Source organism: Rhinoraja longicauda, chromosome 2, assembly GCF_053455715.1.
Source record: "Rhinoraja longicauda isolate Sanriku21f chromosome 2, sRhiLon1.1, whole genome shotgun sequence".
Lineage (NCBI taxonomy): Eukaryota > Metazoa > Chordata > Chondrichthyes > Rajiformes > Arhynchobatidae > Rhinoraja > Rhinoraja longicauda.
The window spans coordinates 34,622,766-34,641,782 of record NC_135954.1 but is presented as its reverse complement, the minus strand read 5'-3'; the positions used below and the strand labels follow the sequence as shown (position 1 = coordinate 34,641,782).

The 19,017-nt window shown below is 45.4% G+C and overlaps 1 protein-coding gene across 1 annotated transcript in view; it reads left to right on the top strand.

Annotated features, from left to right (window-relative positions):
* Nucleotides 1-19,017, top strand: part of LOC144609354 (ATP-dependent translocase ABCB1-like) — a 104,154-nt gene that overhangs the window by 58,013 nt on the left and 27,124 nt on the right. The window contains exons 17-20 of the mRNA XM_078427806.1: nucleotides 1,217-1,321; nucleotides 6,322-6,399; nucleotides 8,406-8,489; nucleotides 17,409-17,612. Coding sequence (XP_078283932.1) covers nucleotides 1,217-1,321; nucleotides 6,322-6,399; nucleotides 8,406-8,489; nucleotides 17,409-17,612 — 471 coding nt within the window. The remainder of the gene's footprint in view (nucleotides 1-1,216; nucleotides 1,322-6,321; nucleotides 6,400-8,405; nucleotides 8,490-17,408; nucleotides 17,613-19,017) is intronic.

The following is a 19,017-nucleotide window of genomic DNA, read 5'->3' as shown; positions in this document are numbered from 1 at the left end:
GGTTTGCTGACAGAAAATCTCCAGTGAATTCTTGGGCATCTTCCTTGATACTTTGCTCATCCACTTTATTCCAAAGATAATAGACAATAGGCAATAGGTGCAGGAGGAGGCCATTTGGCCCTTCGAGCCAGCACCGCCATTCAATGTGATCATGGCTGATCATTCTCAATCAGTACCCCGTTCCTGCCTTCTCCCCATACGTCCTGACTCTGCTATCCTTAAGAGCTCTATCTAGCACTCTTGTGAATGCATTCAGAGAATTGGCCTCCACTGCCTTCTGAGGCAGAGAATTCCACAGATTCACGCCTCTCTGACTGAAAAAGTTTTTCCTCATCTCAGTTCTAAATGGCCTACCCCTTATTCTTAAACTGTGGCCCCTTGTTCTGGACTCCCCCAACATTGGGAACATGTTTCCTGCCTCTAACGTGTCCATCCCCTTAATAATCTTATACGTTTCGATAAGATCTCCTCTCATCCTTCTAAATTCCAATGTACACAAGCCTAGTCGCTCCAGTCTTTCAACATATGACAGTCCCGCCAGATAAACAGTTCTTTGTGGTTTCACTGGCATAGACATTTAAGGAGTTAAAAAATATTTGGTTACTGCCAAGTGGCAAATGAATCTGAGGTTGCAGTTAAGCCATGTTCTTTACCAGTGGCCGTGCAGGATCGGAGGCCCTGGATGCCCTCGTCCTATTTGGAAATAAGAACTGCAGATGCTGGTTTACCAATGAAAGGCACAAAATGCAGATCAGGCCGTGTCAATCGAGAACATGAGCAGAGTCATAGAGTCTTACAGCGTGGAAACTTGCCCTTCGACACAACCTGTCCACACTGGCCAATGTGTCCCACCTGTACCAGTCCCACCTGTCTGCATTTGGCCCATATCTCTCTAAACCTGTCTAAATGTTTCTTAAATGTTGCTATAGTACCTGCCTCAACTACCTCCTCCGGCAACTCGTTCCATGCACCCTTTGTGTGAAAATGGTACCCCTCAGGTTCTTATTAAATATTTCTCCCTCACCTTAAACCTATGGCCTCTGGTTCTCGATTCCCCTACTTGGGGGAAGAGACTGTGCATCTACCCAATTTATTCCTCTCATGATTTTGTCCACCTCCACATTACGTTTTGGGCTGGGAATATCATCAGACTATTTCTTATGTTCTTTTCTTTTTGCAATCACTAGTTGATTATATTTCTTTTAATTCCACACAGGTTTTTGGCAAAACAGACAAGAATGTTATACGTCGTGAGACTACGTTGTATTCCCTTTTATTCTTAGCGATAGGAGGTATCTCCTTCGTTACTTTTTTTCTGCAGGTACGTGCTAAAGAACATTTTGCTGAATAAGTGAGATATTGGATGGAGTGGGTAACAAAGCTGAAAGGTTTAGATAACATCACAAACTGCAGGAGCAAAACTTGCATGGGTCATGCACTTGGTTTAATTTATTATTGATTTAAACCTAAACCATTGAAAGTCAGGAATATAATTTCAGAGTTTCTGCCTGCTGTTATTGAAGTAGCGGTGTTCTTAAAATTGGACTGATAACGTGACTGCTCCTTCACCAGCAGACGTGTCGATTGTTTTGAAATGATCCCAATCCCTATACTCAGTGTTCACAATTAGCTCCCCCCTTCCCCCCCACCCCCAACCCAAACTGCTATACAATACAGTAATCTCCTTTAACATGGAAATATGTGCTCTCAGTCATAAATAAGTTTTCTTAAAAGTTGGAACTGTTCAGAGTCTGCAATGCTGTCTAAAAGCCTAAAAGCTGGACCGGCGAGGATTGTTGGAGTGCTGGCTTACCTTTTTAAGTAGAAATGCTATTCTGCAACCCACAAAAATAAAGTAGGTCCAAATGCCTTGATGTAAATGCTTTATGTAGATTGCTTTTAAAAAGAACTGGGGCCTTATTTATGGCGGAGCACATAAAGGAGATTACTGTTTCGGGAGGGCAGGGTTGGGTTTGCTTATTATGGACACCAAAGGTAGCGATTAGACTATTTCCAATCAATCGCCTTGTGTTTAGAAGAGCGAAAGATGTAACCTATTGAAAAGTACAGAATTCTTTCTTGACATGTGGAGTTGATTTTTCCCCTTGCTGACCTATCTAAAACCAGGGGTCATGAAATCATAGAACTATAGAGTTTTGCAGTCTTGAATGCCCTCAATAAACTAACACCTTACTACTAAGAGAGCCAACTCTGTACAAATCCATCAAAGACATAGGTGTGTGCATTCCATCTGCCCAACCAAGAAGCCAAACGCCGACTGAATGTCACCTGGTCTGGTGCCCCTCTTGAAAACTGCGATCACCCAGTATATCTAGGAGTCATCTTAGATCGTTGTCTCTCCTTCAAGACCCATGTTGAGAAGACAAAAGCTAAAGTCTGTGCAAGAAACAACATTGTCAGCAAATTTACTGGAACAAGGTGGGGCGCAAGTCTTGACACTCTCCGATCAACTGCCTTGGCCCTTTGCTACTCAACAATCTGTGAAAGATCAGCCTATGTGAAGAAGATTGATCTAGCCGTCAATACAACCTGCCGCCTTATCACTGAATGTCTTAGACCAACATCAACTGACAGCCTATACATACTGTCTGGTGTAGCACCACCAGAGTTTCGTCGTAGTGCAGCAAGCAGTAGAGAATGCCATCGCCAGACCACCAATGTACAACATCCCCTATTCGGCAATGAACCCGCAAAGAGTCAGCTAAAATCCAGGAAAAGCTTCCTCAACGAAGTTGAACCAAATGGTGAAGCTGAAGGTACTAGAGTTGCATTATGGGAAGAGAGACTAGCCAATTTCCCATCAACGACATCCATGTCCATAAGTGCCAAAGAACAACTTCCTCCTGGGGCCAAATCAAGCTGGGCTGAATGGAAATACCTCAACAGACTGAGAGCTGGTACTGGTCGTTGTAAAATGACTCTCAAGAAGTGGGGTTATATAGACACTGAAGACTTCATATCATATCATATCATATAAACATAGCACAAAAAGTAAGGAAATTTGTGTTTGGTAGATTATTTCTTTGTTGTAACAATGCTTCTTGGCAATAAATCTTATACCGTTGGAAAGCCTGTTTATTTCCCTTTTAAATAGTGCCACATTTGTAAGGAACATGCATTTGTGGGATGAGCAGCAGAGCTGAGTATATGGGTTGCGCCCATGAAAAATTTGCCAAATCTTCTCTGCCAATGCCAAACAGCTTATCCTGCTGTTGCTATTGACTCTTGTTTTGAGCTTCTGGTACCCCAGGTGCTGACAATCAGGTGCCTGATTGGCAGCATCTGTGAGCATGGGCCCTGCTACAGTGGTCAGTAGGTGTCTGCTCCAAGAATCGGCATGCCACGTTTGACTGATCTGGATAGGGCCCGTGCGATAGGGCAACTTCAAGCTGGTGTTCCGCAAAACTAAGTTGCGGCATTATTTGGAGTGAGCCCTAGTACCATCTCCAAAGTGAAGGCCAAGTTCCATATAACGGAGGATGTCAGAGACAGGCCGCGAAGTGGGTGTCCCAAGAAGACGACACCCGAAGAAGACCGTTTCCTCACCCTGTCAGCACTTAGGAACCGTAGGCTGTCTTCTACAGATTTGCAGTCAAGGTTTGCCCTTCACCATCAGGCCCGTTTGCGCTGGTGTCGGCAACACGTGCACTGGAACCTGAACATGTGGAGGAACGTTATGTTCAGCGATAAGTCCAGATTCTGCCTACGGCAGTTGGATCATAGGGTCAAAGTGTGGAGAAGACGCGGAAAACGCTATGCTGATTGCTGCACCGATAGAGTAACATCTTTTGGTGGAGGCAGTGTGATGGTGTGGGGCGGCATCACCCTCACTGGAAAAACGAGGCTTGTCATCATTGGAGGTAATCTCAATGCAGAGATATCGAGATGAGATTCTGCAACCAGTGGCGATCCCATATCTCCACAGTCTGGGACCGAACTCTATCCTCCAAGATGACAATGCTCGCCCCCACAGAGCAGGGTTTCTCAGAGACTACCTCCAGAATTTGGGAGTGGAGAGGATGGAATGGCCTGCCAGCAGTCCTGACCTCAACCCCATTGAACACTTGTGGGATCAGCTTGGGCGTGCTGTTCGTGCCAGAGTGACCAACACAACCACATTGGCTGACTTGCGACAAATGCTGGTTGAAGAATGGGATGCCATCCCACAACAGTGTGTGACCAGGCTGGTGACCAGCATGAGGAGGAGGTGCCAGGCTGTTGTGGCTGTGTATGGTTCTTCCACACGCTACTGAGGCACCTGTTTATTAAATGAATAAATTGTTAAATTGCCAATATGTCTTGTTTCTTCAGACTTCAATCATCCAATCCACCAAACAACACCGAACAAGTCAATGGCAGAATAAGCTGTTTGGCATTGGCAAAGATTTGGCAGATTTTTCATGGGCGCAACCCACATACTCAGCTCTGCTGCTCATCCCACAAATGCATGTTCCTTACAAATGTGGCACCATTTAAAAGGGAAATAAACAGGCTTTCCAACGGTATAAGATTTATTGCCAAGAAGCATTGTTACAACAAAGAAATAATCTACCAAACACAAATTTCCTTACTTTTTGTGCTATGTTTATATACAGCCGGAAACAGGCCTTTTCGGCCCACCAAGTCCGTGCCGCCCAGTGATCCCCGTACATTAACACTATCCTACACCCACTAGGGACAATTTTTACAGCCAATTTACCTACATACCTGTACGTCTTTGGAGTGTGGGAGGAAACCGAAGATCTCGGAGAAAACCCACGCAGGTCACGGGGAGAACGTACAAACTCCTTACAGTGCAGCACCCGTAGTCAGGATCGAACCTGAGTCTCCGGCGCTGCATTCGCTGTAAAGCAGCAACTCTACCGCTGCGCTACCGTGCCGTCATCTGCGTAAGTGGCACTGAACCACAAACTATGGAGCACCTATTGAGATGTCCTCTATTGGAGCACGAATGCAAAGCTGAGGACCTCACAGGAGACAAAGATATTGCTGAGAGTTGTGTTCAGTTTTGGATGAAACACAATACCTAGCATGTGTGGGCATAAGAAGAAGACAGTCTGGAAAAGGCTTTTCTGCCCAGCTCATCCTTGCCAACCAAGATGCCTAACTGAGCTGGTCGCATTTGCCAATATCCCCCTAAACCTATTCAATCCATGTACTTGACCAAATATCTTTTAAACTTTGTAATTAGATATACCTCTACCACTTCCTCTGGCAGCATGTTCCATACACCGACCTTGCTCTTCATAAGCAGATTGCCTCTTAAATCTATTTTAAATCTTTGCCCTCTCCCAATAAACCTACACGCTCACTAGGGTCACAAAGTAAAGGGTTGGTCTTTCAGAATAAAAATGCAGAGGAAAATCTTCACCCATAAAACGGTGAGTCTTTGGAATTCTCTACCCAGGAGGGCTGTGGAGAATCAGTTGTTGAATTAATTTAAAACAGAGATGAGTAGAATTTTAGATGTTGACAAAATCAAGGTCAGTGTGGGAAAGGTCCTTGAAATAAAGATCGGCTGTGGTCTTACTAAAGGATGGGGAAGGCACAAAAAGCCAATTTGACTACTGTGTTTTTTAATGTTCCTACATTTTGTTTTCTAATGGTCAGCACCCCAATAATCAAAACAAATTCCCTAATATGAATTGTGGGCAAAATTTCTTTAAAAAATATATAGACAATAGACAATAGGTGCAGGAGTAGGCCATTCGGCCCTTCGAGCCAGCACCACCATTCAATGTGATCATGGCTGATCATTCTCAATCAGTAACCCGTTCCTGCCTTCTCCCCATACCCCCTGACTCCGCTATCCTTAAGAGCTCTATCTAGCTCCCTCTTGAATGCGTTCAGAGAATTGTCCTCCAATGCCTTCTGAGGCAGTGAATTCCACGGATTTACAACTCTCTGACTGAATCCCTGAGGCTTCCCAGTGAAGGATTCATCCCAGTGAAGGATGCCTCTGTAGTGGCAATTACTGAAATCACAAGGAAAGCAAGTAGCAGTACTCCAAGGATGTTGGTGGCATGCACACTCCCATGGTCCCAGAAATGTTTGCTTCCTGGACTTTTAGTTCTTTCAGAATCCTTTGTGCAATCTCACCAAGATTTTATCATCTTTTCTCATTTTAAATGAAAACAGAAAATGCCACGAAAGGCTCAGGGGGTGGAGGAAGGGAGAGACATAACTGTGGAAATTGAGTTAATTTTTCATGCCAATGATCTTTCATTTGAACTGACTTCAAGATTGATTTTGGTGGCAATGATTGTACTTTCACCATCCTCATGTTATCTCTGTTGACAGGGATTCATGTTTGGTAAGTCTGGTGAGACAATGACTCTGAGACTACGATCCATGGCCTTTAAGGCGATGATGCGACAGGTAAAAGTAATATATTAACAAGCTTATTAGCTTTTATTAATTTGCAATATACAATTAAATATTTCACTTATTTTGTAGTTTTTTACTTTGTAAATAATTGAGAAAAATAAAATTAGCTTATTCTTCATCTTTGGATTCAGGCGATGGTACTGAATCAAGTGAATCAGAGCAGCACAGTGGCAAAGCGGTAGAGCTGCTGCCTTACAGTGAATGCAACGTCAGAGACCCGGGTTCGATCCCAACTATGGGTGCTGTCTGTACGGAGTTTGTACGTTCTCCCCGTGACCTGCATGGGTTTTCTCCGAGATCTTCGGATTCCTCCCTCACTCCAAAGACGTACAGGTTTGGAGGTGAATTGGTTTGGTAAAATGTAAAAATTGTCCCTAGTGGGTGTAGGAGAATGTTAATAATTGTGGTGCAGGCTCGAAGGGCCGAATGGCCTACTCCTGCACCTATTGTCTACTGTAATAAGCGGGGATCACTGGTCAGTGCAGGACCGATGGACCGAAGGGCCTGTTTCTGCGCTGTATCTCTAAACTAAACTAAACTAAACTAAATAGTGAAATGTTTCCGCATATTTTTCAGCAAAGAATTTTGCAGTAGTAATTACAATGAGACTCCAAAAAGTATCACCATCACTCCATGTAACTGACAACATCTTAGGATTTCAGCTGTCGCAAAATTTAAAGTATTTATTTTGCTGTTTAATTAGTTTATTCAAGATGATTCAGCTGTGTTGCCAGTAGCTCTGCTTCTTACTTGAAATCAAAGTTGATTAACCTGGTTCCTGTTGTGTGCCCATGAAGAGTGCCTTTGTGCTTACTCTTGCCTGTTCCACCTCCTCCCTGACATTCTCTCCCTCCTCCTGTCGTAATATCCATGAGATTGTAGAGGTCTCCATAGGTTATGTCAAAGTGAGGAATCTGGAGTGCACGGCGGTGCAGCTCCAGGTCCATGATAGATCCTCTGCTCAGGCACCTTGGGGTTTTTTGGGCTATTCTGTGGCTCTCATTTTGTGTACTCTGCATCAGTTGCTGAAGATTTTATTGGAATCAATCCTCATGAACTGAAATCAGGAGGCAGCCCTCAATGCCCAAGTTCATTGTAAATGTTTGGAGCATTTGATTGCCTCAGAATTGTGTGAACACCATCATTCTCTGCCTCACTTGGAGTGACCATGAGTGAAATGTGTATGGTGCAACTTTCTACATCTGTTGGTGTTGTCAACTGTTGTAGGATGATTAATATTTCTGGTTAAGACACTGCATCAGGCCTGAGAGTGTAGAGGCATGGTAACTAGTAAGTAAAAGTGAGAGAGATTTGAACCTGATTCTGCAATAATGACAAATAAATGAGTATGAACGAGAAAATATTTAACTGGCTTTGATTGTTTGCATTCAATCTCTCAATGAACATTTGAACAAGTATATGCAACATTATATTCTGTTTTATTTTTCTCTCTTTTACATTACCTTGACGTATTATGCCTGGTACGACTTGTAAACAAAGTTTTTTCACTATATCTCTGTACATGTGTGAATAACATTCTACTTCCAAGTATATTTCAACAAAGCATTCCCAACAAAGGAAATAGAACTCGTGTTTTGGAATCTGATGACCAACTCTCATTTATAAGAGCATAAATAATGTCATAAGGAATAGGAGTAGAATTAGGCCATTCGGCCCCATCAAGTCTACTCCGCCATTCAATCATGGCTGATCTATCTCTCCCTCCCAACCCCATTCTCCTGCCTTCTCCCCAGAACCTCTGACACCTGTCCTAATCAAGAATCTACCTATCTGTGCTTTAAAAATATCGACTGACTTGGCCTCTACAGCCTTCTATGGCAAAGAATACCACAGATTCACCACCCTCTGACTAAAGAAATTTCTCCTCATCTCCTTCCAAAAGGAACGTCCTTTAATTCTGAGGCTATAACCTCTAGTCCTAGACTCTCCCACTAGTGAAAAAATGAGACTAATTAATTAACGTGTACTTTTTTTAGGATATTAGCTGGCATGATGATTCAAAAAACCGTACCGGAGCGTTGACAACCAGACTTGCGAATGATGCATCTCAAGTTAAGGGGGTAGGTATCCATAGGAATTCAGATGGTATCAGCAAACCCTATCCATTATATGAATCTTAATCTGGTGAAACCTAACTGTAAAGGCTAAAGGTAACCTCAGAACTGGATTACTACCAGTGCCACGTGCTAGTCAGAGTAGGAATAGGAGGTTATTTCAGATGAATAGGTGGCTTGAAAAATGGTGCAAGGGGGAGGGATTCAAATTTCTAGGACATTGGAATCAGTTCTGGGAGAGGTGGGACCAGTACAAACAGGACGGTCTGCACCTGAGCTGGAATGGAACCAATGTCCTTGGGGGAGTGTTTGCTAGTGCTGTCGGGGAGGATTTAAACTAATGTGGCAGGGGGATGGGAGCATGAGCAGAGAGACAGAGGGGTGTAAAATGAGGGTAGAAGCAATAGGTAGCAAGGTGAAAAGTAAAAGTGGCAGGCAGACAAATCCAGGGCAAAAAGCAAAAAGGGCCACTTCTCAACATAATTGCAAAGGGGTAAGAGTGTTGTAAAAACAAGCCTGAAGGCTTTGTGTCTCAAAGCAAGGAGTATACGTAATAACGTGGATGAATTAAATGTGGAGATAGTTATTAATGATTATGATATAGTTGGGATTACGGAGACATGGCTCCAGGGTGACCAAGGCTGGGAGCTCAACATCCAGGGATATTCTATATTCAGGCGGGATAGACAGAAAGGAAAAGGAGGTGGGGTAGCGTTGCTGGTTAGAGAGGAGATTAAAGCAATGGAAAGGAAGGACATTAGCTTGGAGGATGTGGAATCGATATGGGTAGAGCTGCGAAACACTAAGGGGCAGAAAACGCTAGTGGGAGTTGTGTACAGGCCACCTAACAGCAGTAGTGAGGTTGGGGATGGCATCAAACAGGAAATTAGAAATGCGTGCACTAAAGGTGCAGCAGTTATAATGGGTGACTTCAATCTACATATAGATTGGGTGAACCAAACTGGCAGGGGTGCTGAGGAAGAGGATTTCTTGGAATGTTTGCGAGATGGTTTTCTAAACCAACATGTCGAGGAACCAACGAGAGAGCAGGCCATTCTAGACTGGGTATTGAGTAATGAGGAAGGGTTAGTTAGCAGTCTTGTTGTGCGAGGCCCCTTGGGCAAGAGTGATCATAATATGGTGGAGTTCTTCATTAGGATGGAGAGTGACAAAGTCAATACAGAAACAAGTGTTCTGAACTTAAAGAAAGGTAACTTTGAGGGTATGAGGCGTGAATTGTCCAAGATAGACTGGCAATTGATGCTGAAAGGGTTGACGGTGGACATGCAATGGAAGGCATTTAAAGGTCGCATGGATGAACTACAGCAAGTGTTCATCCCAGTTTGGCAAAAGAACAAACCAGGAAAGGTAGTGCATCCATGGCTAACAAGGGAAATCAAGGATAGTATTAAAACAAAAGATGAAGCATACAGATTAGCCAGAAAAGTAGCAGACCAGAGGACTGGGAGAAATTCAGAGTCCAGCAGAGGAGGACAAAGGGCTTAATTAGGAAAGGGAAAATAGATTATGAGGGAAAACTGGCAAGGAACATTAAAACTGACTGCAAAGGCTTTTATAGATATGTGAAGAGAAAAAGATTAGTTAAGACAAATGTAGGTCCCTTGCAGTCGGAAACAGGTGAATTGATCATAGGGAACAAGGAGATGGCAGACCAATTGAACAAATACTTTGGTTCTGTCTTCACTAAGGAAGACATAAACAGTCTGCCGGAAATAGTGGGGGACCGGGGGTCTAATGAGATGGAGGAACTGAGGGAAATCCAGGTTAGTCGGGAAGTGGTGTTAGGTAAATTAAATGGATTAAAGGCAGATAAATCCCCAGGGCCAGATAGGCTGCATCCCAGAGTGCTTAAGGAAGTAGCCTCAGAAATAGTGTCAAGTCAAGTCAATTTTATTTGTATAGCACATTTAAAAACAACCCACGTTGACCAAAGTGCTGTACATCTGATTAGGTTCCAATGGGAAAAAAAATGAAACATACAGTAGCAAGCAAACAGTTCACAGCGCCTCCTCAATGAGCCTCAAACGCTAGGGAGTATAAATAGGTTTTGAGCCTGGACTTAAAGGAGTCGATGGAGGGGGCAGTTATGATGGGGAGAGGGATGCTGTTCCACAGTCTAGGAGCTGCAACCGCAAAAGCGCGGTCACCCCTGAGCTTAAGCCTAGACCGTGGGATAGTGAGTAGCCCCAAGTCGGCCGACCTGAGGGACCTGGAGTTAGAGAGGGGGGTTAGAAGATTTTTGATGTAGGGGGGGGGGAGTGTCCATTTAGGGCTTTATACGTGAATAGGAGGAGCTTGAAGTTGATTCTGTACCGTACAGGGAGCCAGTGGAGAGAGGCCAGAATCGGGGTGATGTGGTCCCTTTTACGGGTACCCGTCAGGAGTCTCGCTGCGGCGTTTTGGACCAGTTGCAGGCGGGACAGGGAAGATTGGCTGATCCCAGTGTATAGGGAGTTGCAGTAGTCTAGGCGGGAGGAAATGAAAGCGTGAATGATTTTTTCTGTGTCGTCGAATTGGAGGAAAGGTTTGATTTTAGCTATGGTTCGAAGTTGGAAGAAGCTGGCTTTTACCACAGCGTTGACTTGCTTATCAAATTTTAATGCAGAGTCAAATATCATGCCGAGGTTTTTGACATGCGGTTTGACTAGGCAGGATAGACTTCCAAGACTGCCTGTTATCAATTTGATGGAGTCGGGGGGGCCGAATATGATGATCTCAGACTTGCTCTCATTTAATTGGAGGAAGTTCTGTGCCATCCAACATTTTATGTCCTCAAGGCAGTGTGAGAGGCTGTTTAAATTTGACTGGTTGTTGGGTTTCAGGGGGAGGTAAAGCTGAGTGTCATCGGCATAGCAGTGGAAAGAAATGCCGTGCCTTTGAATGATTTGGCCAAGGGGGAGCATGTATAGAGAGAAAAGAATGGGGCCTAGGATGGAGCCTTGTGGAACTCCGCAGGAGTGGCTAGCTGGAGCAGAGGAATAACTGCCTATGTTGATGGCGAAACTCCTATCTTTGAGGTACGAAGCGAACCAGCTCAGGGCAGTGCCATCAATGCCAACCGTGTACCGGAGACGGTCAATAAGGATGGTGTGGTCCACTGTATCGAACGCTGCGCTGAGGTCGAGAAGGAGCAGGATTGCACAGTCGCCGGTGTCGATGGCGAGAAGCAGGTCGTTGTGTACCTTCAACAAGGCAGACTCTGTGCTGTGGTGGGCTCTGAAACCTGACTGGAAACATTCCAGGATGGTGTTTTGGTGCAGGTAGGGCACTAATTGGTTTAGGATTGCCTTTTCAAGGACTTTTGACAGGAATGGCAGTTTGGAAATGGGTCTGTAGTTGCTAGGCAAGGTGGGGTCTAGGTTAGGTTTTTTCAGTAGGGGCTGGACCACCGCGTGCTTGAAACTGGTTGGAACAGTGCCAGTGGCCAGAGAACTGTTGATAATAGAGAGGATGCTGGGACCGGCTATTGCAATGACATCCTTCAGAAGGGCAGTGGGGGCAGGATCAAGGGGGCAGGTTGCAGGTTTCATAGCGGAGACAAGCTTTGCAAGGGAGGATGGAGTGACGGGTTGGAAGCAGTCCAATTTAGATGAACAGACTAGTGAGACAGCTAGGTCACGGGTGGGAGGGGAAATGTTCATTCTAATGTTCTCAACTTTGTTGGTGAAAAATTTAGCGAATTCTTCGCACTTAGCAGGGGACCCAACTAAGCTGGTACTGGGGGCGGGACATATGACAGAGGTAATTGTTCTAAATAGGACCTTGGAGTTATGAGAGTTTTTGGAAATAAGGTCGGAGAAGTATTGTGCTCTAGCAGACTTTATTGCTTCCTGGTATTTGAGAAGATTGTTTCTCAGAATTTCGAAGGAAATTTTAAGCTTGCCACATTTCCACCTCCTTTCTGATTTTCTGCACTCCCTTCTTAGGGCTTTGGTGGAGTCATTGAGCCACGGCCGACCTTTGGGCTTAGGCTTTTTCATTTTAAGGGGAGCGATAGAATCCAGGATGGAAGAGCAAGTGATATTAAATAAAGAGGCGAGATCCTCAGTGCTGAGATGGGGGGGGGAGAGGCCTCAATAGTGCAGATGTTGGGGGCAGCTGTGAGAGCCTCGGAGAATTTACTGGCAGTCAATGAATTTATGTCGCGGGAGTAGCGAACAGGGAGATGAGATTTTGCAGGAGATAAAGGCAGAGATGCGTCAAAAATGATAGCGCTGTGGTCCGATAGACAGGCTTCAGTAGTTTCGATGTTGTTGATTGGGAATCCGGACGATAACACTAGGTCGAGAGTATGGCCTAACTTGTGAGTGGGTCCCGTGGTGTGAAGAGTCAGATTGAAGGACTCAACCAGGTGCATAAATTCACTCACAAGAGGCTTAGTGGGACAGCAAACATGAATATTAAAGTCACCAAGAATCATGATCCGGTCAAATTTGGGCAAAATGCTAGAAATCACATCAGCAAATTGGGTGATGAAGTCCTTATGCATTTTTGGTGGGCGATACACAAGAACAATTAAGAGGGGATAGGCTAGGCCTACTTTAATTAGTTGCACCTCGAAACTGGAGAAATGATCAGCGTTCAGGAGGCGGCAGTTGAAATGTTTCTTGAACACAGTGGCTAAGCCCCCACCACGTCCGGAGAGCCTAGGCGAGGTGAAGAAGTTACAGTTATCAGGACAGAGTTCCACGAGTGGAGCAAGCTCACCAGGGTTAAGCCAGGATTCTGTGAGCAGTAAGAAGTCCAATCCACGGGTGATGAAGAAGTCGTTGAGGATGAAGGTCTTGTTCTGTAGGGATCTTGTGTTGATCAGGGCCACTTTAGCAGGGACAGCAGGTGAGCTTCGGTCTGGTAGCGGCTCCCACGCCAGCGGGCGGAGGTTCAGGGAGACCACGCCGCTGCGCTTCACAGATGGCCTTGCTGGGAGCCCACGGGCCGGCAGTCCAGGGACCGGGATGATCGGTCGAAAAGCGGCATACCTGAGCTCGAGGGAGCGCCGGTGGATGGAGCTGTAAGGTCGACCAAGTCCGACTTTGCAGCGCTGGGCGAGGTAGGCCGCTGTTGGATGAGCGCGGGCGAGGTTTTTTTAATTTTCGAATGTTCCCGCGCGTTTACCCCGCCTCCTAGCGCGGTGCGTGCGGCGGTGGATGTAAGGCTGGGCCCGCACATCTACCGGGAGTTGATCGAGGAGCGATCGCTGGAAGAAACTTTGTCCGGGACCTGGACTGAAGAAGTCGACGACGGAGGGTCGGATCAACAGGAGGGTTCGGCGGTCGTAAACCAAAGTGGCTCGAAGAACACTACGATCTCCAGGTGCGCGACGACAGGCAGCCAAACACAACGGCGCGGCCATCTTAATGGATGCATTAGTGATAATTTTTCAAAACTCTTTAGATTCTGGAGTAGTTCCTGAGGACTGGAGGGTAGCTAATGTAACCCCACTTTTTAAAAAGGGAGGGAGAGAGAAAACGTGGAATTATAGACCAGTTAGCCTAACATCGGTAGTGGGGAAAATGCTAGAGTCAGTTATTAAAGATGTGATAGCATCACATTTGGAAAGTGGTGAAATCATCGGATAAAGTCAGCATGGATTTACAAAAGGCAAATCATGTCTGACGAATCTTATAGAATTTTTCGAGGATGTAACTAGTAGAGTGGATAAGGGAGAACCAGTCGATGCGTTGTATCTGGACTTTCAGAAGGCCTTCGACAAGGTCCCACATAGGAGATTGGTGTACAAACTTAAAGCACACGGTATTGACGGTTCAGTGTTGAGGTGGATAGAAAATTGGTTGGCGGACCGGAAGCAAAGAATAGGAATAAACGGGTCCTTTTCGGAATGGCAGGCAGTGACTAGTGGGGTACCGCAAGGCTCGGTGCTGGGACCCCAGTTATTTACAGTGTATATTAATGATTTGGACGAGGGAATTGAATGCAACATCTCTAAGTTTGCGGATGACACGAAGCTGGGTGGCAGTGTTAGCTGCGAGGAGGATGCTAGGAGGCTGCAGAGTGACTTGGATAGATTAGGGGAGTGGGCAAATGCATGGCAGATGCAATATAATGTGGATAAATGTGAGGTTATCCACTTTGGCGGCAAGAACAGGAAAGCAGAGTATTACCTGAATGGTGACCGATTAGGAGAAGGGGAGATGCAACGTGACCTGGGTGTCATGGTGCACCAGTCATTGAAAGCAAGCGTGCAGGTGCAGCAGGCAGTGAAGAAAGCGAATGGTATGTTGGCATTCATAGCAAGAGGATTTGAGTTTAGGAGCAGGGAGGTTCTACTGCAGTTGTACAGGGCATTGGTGAGACCGCACCTGGAGTATTGTGTGCAGTTTTGGTCTCCTAATCTGAGGAAAGATGTTCTTGCCTTAGAGGGAGTACAGAGAAGGTTCACCAGATTGATCCCTGGGATGGCGGGACTTTCATATGAAGAAAGACTGGATAGACTAGGCTTGTACTCGCTGGAATTTAGAAGACTGAGGGTGGATCTTATAGAAACATATAAAATTCTTAAGGGGTTGGAGAGGCTAGATGCGGGAAGATTGTTCCCGATGTTGGGGGAGTCCAGAACCAGGGGTCACAGCTTAAGGATAAGGGGGAAGTCTTTTAGGACCGAGATGAGAAAACATTTCTTCACACAGAGAGTGGTGAGTCTGGAATTCTCTGCCACAGAAGGTAGTTGAGGCCAGTTCATTGGCTATATTTAAGAGGGAGTTAGATGTGGCACTTGTGGCTAAAGGGATCAGGGGGTATGAAGAGAAGGCAGGTACAGGTTACTGAGCTGGATGATCAGCCATGATCATATTGAATGACGGTGCAGGCTCGAAGGGCCGAATGGCCTACTCCTGCACCTATTTTCTATGTTTCCATGTTTCTGAGAGTGCAGCACCAGAAAGGACTGCCCAGCTGAATCTGGCCTCAAATTCCTGAGCATTAACACCTCGGATAACCTGTCCTGGGCCCAGCACAAAGATATAATCGTGAAGAAGGCACTCAGGAGCCTAAACTTGCAACGAAATTTAAAGATATTTGGCATGTTATCGAATACAACGACTTTGATAAATGTAAAGTAGAAAATATCCTGGCTGCTCGTATTATGGCCTGGTATGACAATTACAATACACAGGCAAGCAAGAGGCTGCAGAGAGTGCTTGGCTCAGCCCAGTCCATAATAAACACAACCCACCCCTCCATCGAGATTATCTACATAAAGTGCTGCCTCAAGAAGATAGCATCTATCACCAAGCTAGATGCAGGAAAAATGTTTCCAATGTTAGGCGAGACCAGAACCAGGGGCCACAGTCTAAGAATAAAGGGGAGGCCGTTTAAAACTGTAGTGAGAAGAAACTTTTTCACCCAAAGATTTGTGAATTTGTGGAATTCTCTGCCACAGAAGGCAGTGGAGACCAATTCATTGGATGAATTGAAAAGAGAGTTAGATAGAGCTCTAGGGGCTAATGGAATCAAGGGGAGAAGGCAAGCACAGGTTACTGATTGTGGATGTTCAGCTATGAATGAATGGTGGTGCTGGCTCAAAGGGCCAAATGGCCTCCTCCTGCACCTATTTTCTATGTTTCTATCAAATGAGCCATGCCTTCTCACTGGTACCATTGGGCAGAAGGTACAAAGCCTGAAGTCCCACACCACCAGCTACGTTCCTACAGTTATCAAGGTCTTGAAACAACCCACACAACCCTAATCCCACCTCGACAACAGAACACTGGACCACTTCTTGCCCTATCATGGACTTGTTTTTCCGAAGTGTGTTTTGCACTAGTCCTAATTTTAGAGTCATAGAGTGGAACCAGACCCTTCAGCCCAACTTGCCCTCACCGGCCAATATGACCCAGCTACACTAATCCCATCTGCCCACGTTTGGTCCATGTCACTCCAAACCTGTCCTATCCTTGTACCTGTCTGACTTTTTCTTAAATGTTGGGACAGTCCCAGCCTCAACTACCTCCTCTGGCAGATTGTTCCAAACACCCACTACTCTTTGTGTGAAAAAGTTACCTCTCATTAAATCTTTTCCCCTTCAACTTAAGTCCTCGATTCACCTGCTCTGGGCAAGAGACTGTACGTTTACCCAATCTATTCCTCTCATGGCAGGAATATTTGAAGGAAAAGAGTTGTAGGATTTCAGGTAATCAATTAAACATAATTAAACACATTTTAACAGTGTACAAACAGAATCTTCTCACAGTGGAGCGGTGGTAGAATTGCTGTCTTACAATTGCAGCGACTAGGGTTCAATTCTGACTATGGGTGCTGTCTGTGCGGAGTTTGTACATTCTCCCCGAGACCTGTGTGGGTTTTCTCTGAGATCTTCGATTTCCTCCCACACTCCAAAGACGTACAGGTTTGTAGGTTAATTGGCGGGGTATAAATGTAAATTGTCCCTAGTGTGCAGGATAGTGTTAATGTGCAGGGATCGCTGGTCATTGTGGACTCGGTGAGCCAAAGGGCCTGTTTCTGTGTTGTATCTCAACTAAACTAAAAGGTTAAAAATGACCTGATATACAGAAATTTGGCTTCATGCAATTTCTTCCACATATTTAAAAAAACATTTTTCAAGCTTGTAATAAAAAAGTACATAAATTAATAAAATAATAAATTAGTAAGGGCATCAAAGGTTACGGGATAAGACAGAGGAATGGAGTTGAAAGGGAAAATTAGATCAGCCATGATTAAATGGTGGAGTAGATTCAATGGGCAGAATGCCCTAATGCTGCTCCTAGTGTATGTCGTATTGTCTTATAACAATGTTTTTAACTGTACCTCAGCACACATGACAATAATAAACCTATCATCTGCATGGATGAGTTGGGACTGAAGGGCCTGTTCAATCTTGTACGAGTCAATTAATAACAACCTGCTGTTTTCATGTCGTTACTATAGGCTACTGGTTCCAGACTTGGTATGGTCGCACAGAATGTATCTAATCTTGGATGTGCCATCATTATTTCCTTCATCTATGGCTGGCAACTGGCTCTGTTGATCTTAGCCTTTGTGCCAATCTTGGCAGTGTCAGGAGTGATACAGATGCGAATGCTCACTGGTCATGCCAACAAGGATCGGGAGGAACTGGAAAATGCTGGAAAAGTGCGTGAGTTATGAGAGGGGTAAACAATTTTATGGGCATTGACGTTATTTAACATTAGATTTAACTCCAGACAGTATTTTGTATCTTTTGGAGTAGGTAGAAATTTACAGGAGACACAAGAGACTGCAGGTGCAGGAATCTGAAGTGATCCCCGCATATTAACACTATCCTACACTCTGTACAAATTACACTTGTACCAAGTCAATTATCTAGCATACCTGTATGTTTTTGGGGTGTGGGAGAAAACCGAAGATCTCAGAGAAAACCCACGCAAGTCACGGAGAGAACGTACAAACTCCATACAGCCAGCCCCCTTAGCCAGGATCAAACTCGGGTCTCTGGCGCTGCAAGCGCTGTAAGGCAGCAACTCTACCGTGCCGTCAGATCGTTATGTCTGCAGGATGTCCTCTTGTTCTTCATGGCCCACTAGGAAACTCTGTAAAAGATCCTTCTCGCCTTTCACCCACCAGGTTGTCTGAGACCATATGGCAACAGTTGGTAAAATGGAGCCACACAGCCATAGACAGTTATACTGCGTGAATACTGGCTCGAAAGCCCAACGTGCCCCAGCTACACTAGTCCCACCTGCCCGCGCAACTCTCTAATCCTATCCTATCCATTTACCTGTCCAAATGTCTCTTAAATGTTATGATAGTACTTGCTTCAACTACCTTCTCCCGGCGATCGCTCCATATGCCAACTACCCTTTGTGCAAAAATGTTATCCCTCAGCTTCCTATTAAATCTTTTCTGCCCTCTTTTAAAACCTATGTCCTCTGGTTCTCGATTCCCCTATTCTGGGCAAATGAATTCTAAAAGATTTCAATAGCCAACCTCAATAGTCAATAGTCAATTTATTTGTCACATACACATAAATGTGCAGTGAAATGAAAGATTACCCACAGTCCAACAATAAGACCAATAAAATAAAATAAGCAATAAAAATACGCAATAACACACACAATCATAAACCAACACCAAACAAAAAGAAACATCCATCACAGTGAGTCCCCTCCAGTCACATCCTCACCGTGATGGAAGGCCAGAATGTCTTTTTTCTTCCCCTGCCGTCTTCTCCCGCGGTCAGGCTGTTGAACTTGCCACGTCGGAGCGGTCGTGGCTCCCGACATTGAAGCCCCCGCCGGGCAGAGAAAATCCCACGGCCTATTTCAGGCCGCGCCGGGCGGTGAAAGGTCCGCAGCGGGCCGACCCAAGCCCCGCGACTCGGGGCGGGCGAAGATGCTGCCGCTGCCGGAGCTCCCGAGGCCTACGAGCTTCCGACGTCCACGCGGCCCGCGGCCGAAGAAGCCTCCTGAGACGAGTCGCAGCCGCTCCCGCAGCGCCACCACAACCTCCGAAGGCAGCCAGCTCCGCTGGTGGTGAGTCCGGTCCGCGGGCTGAGCGA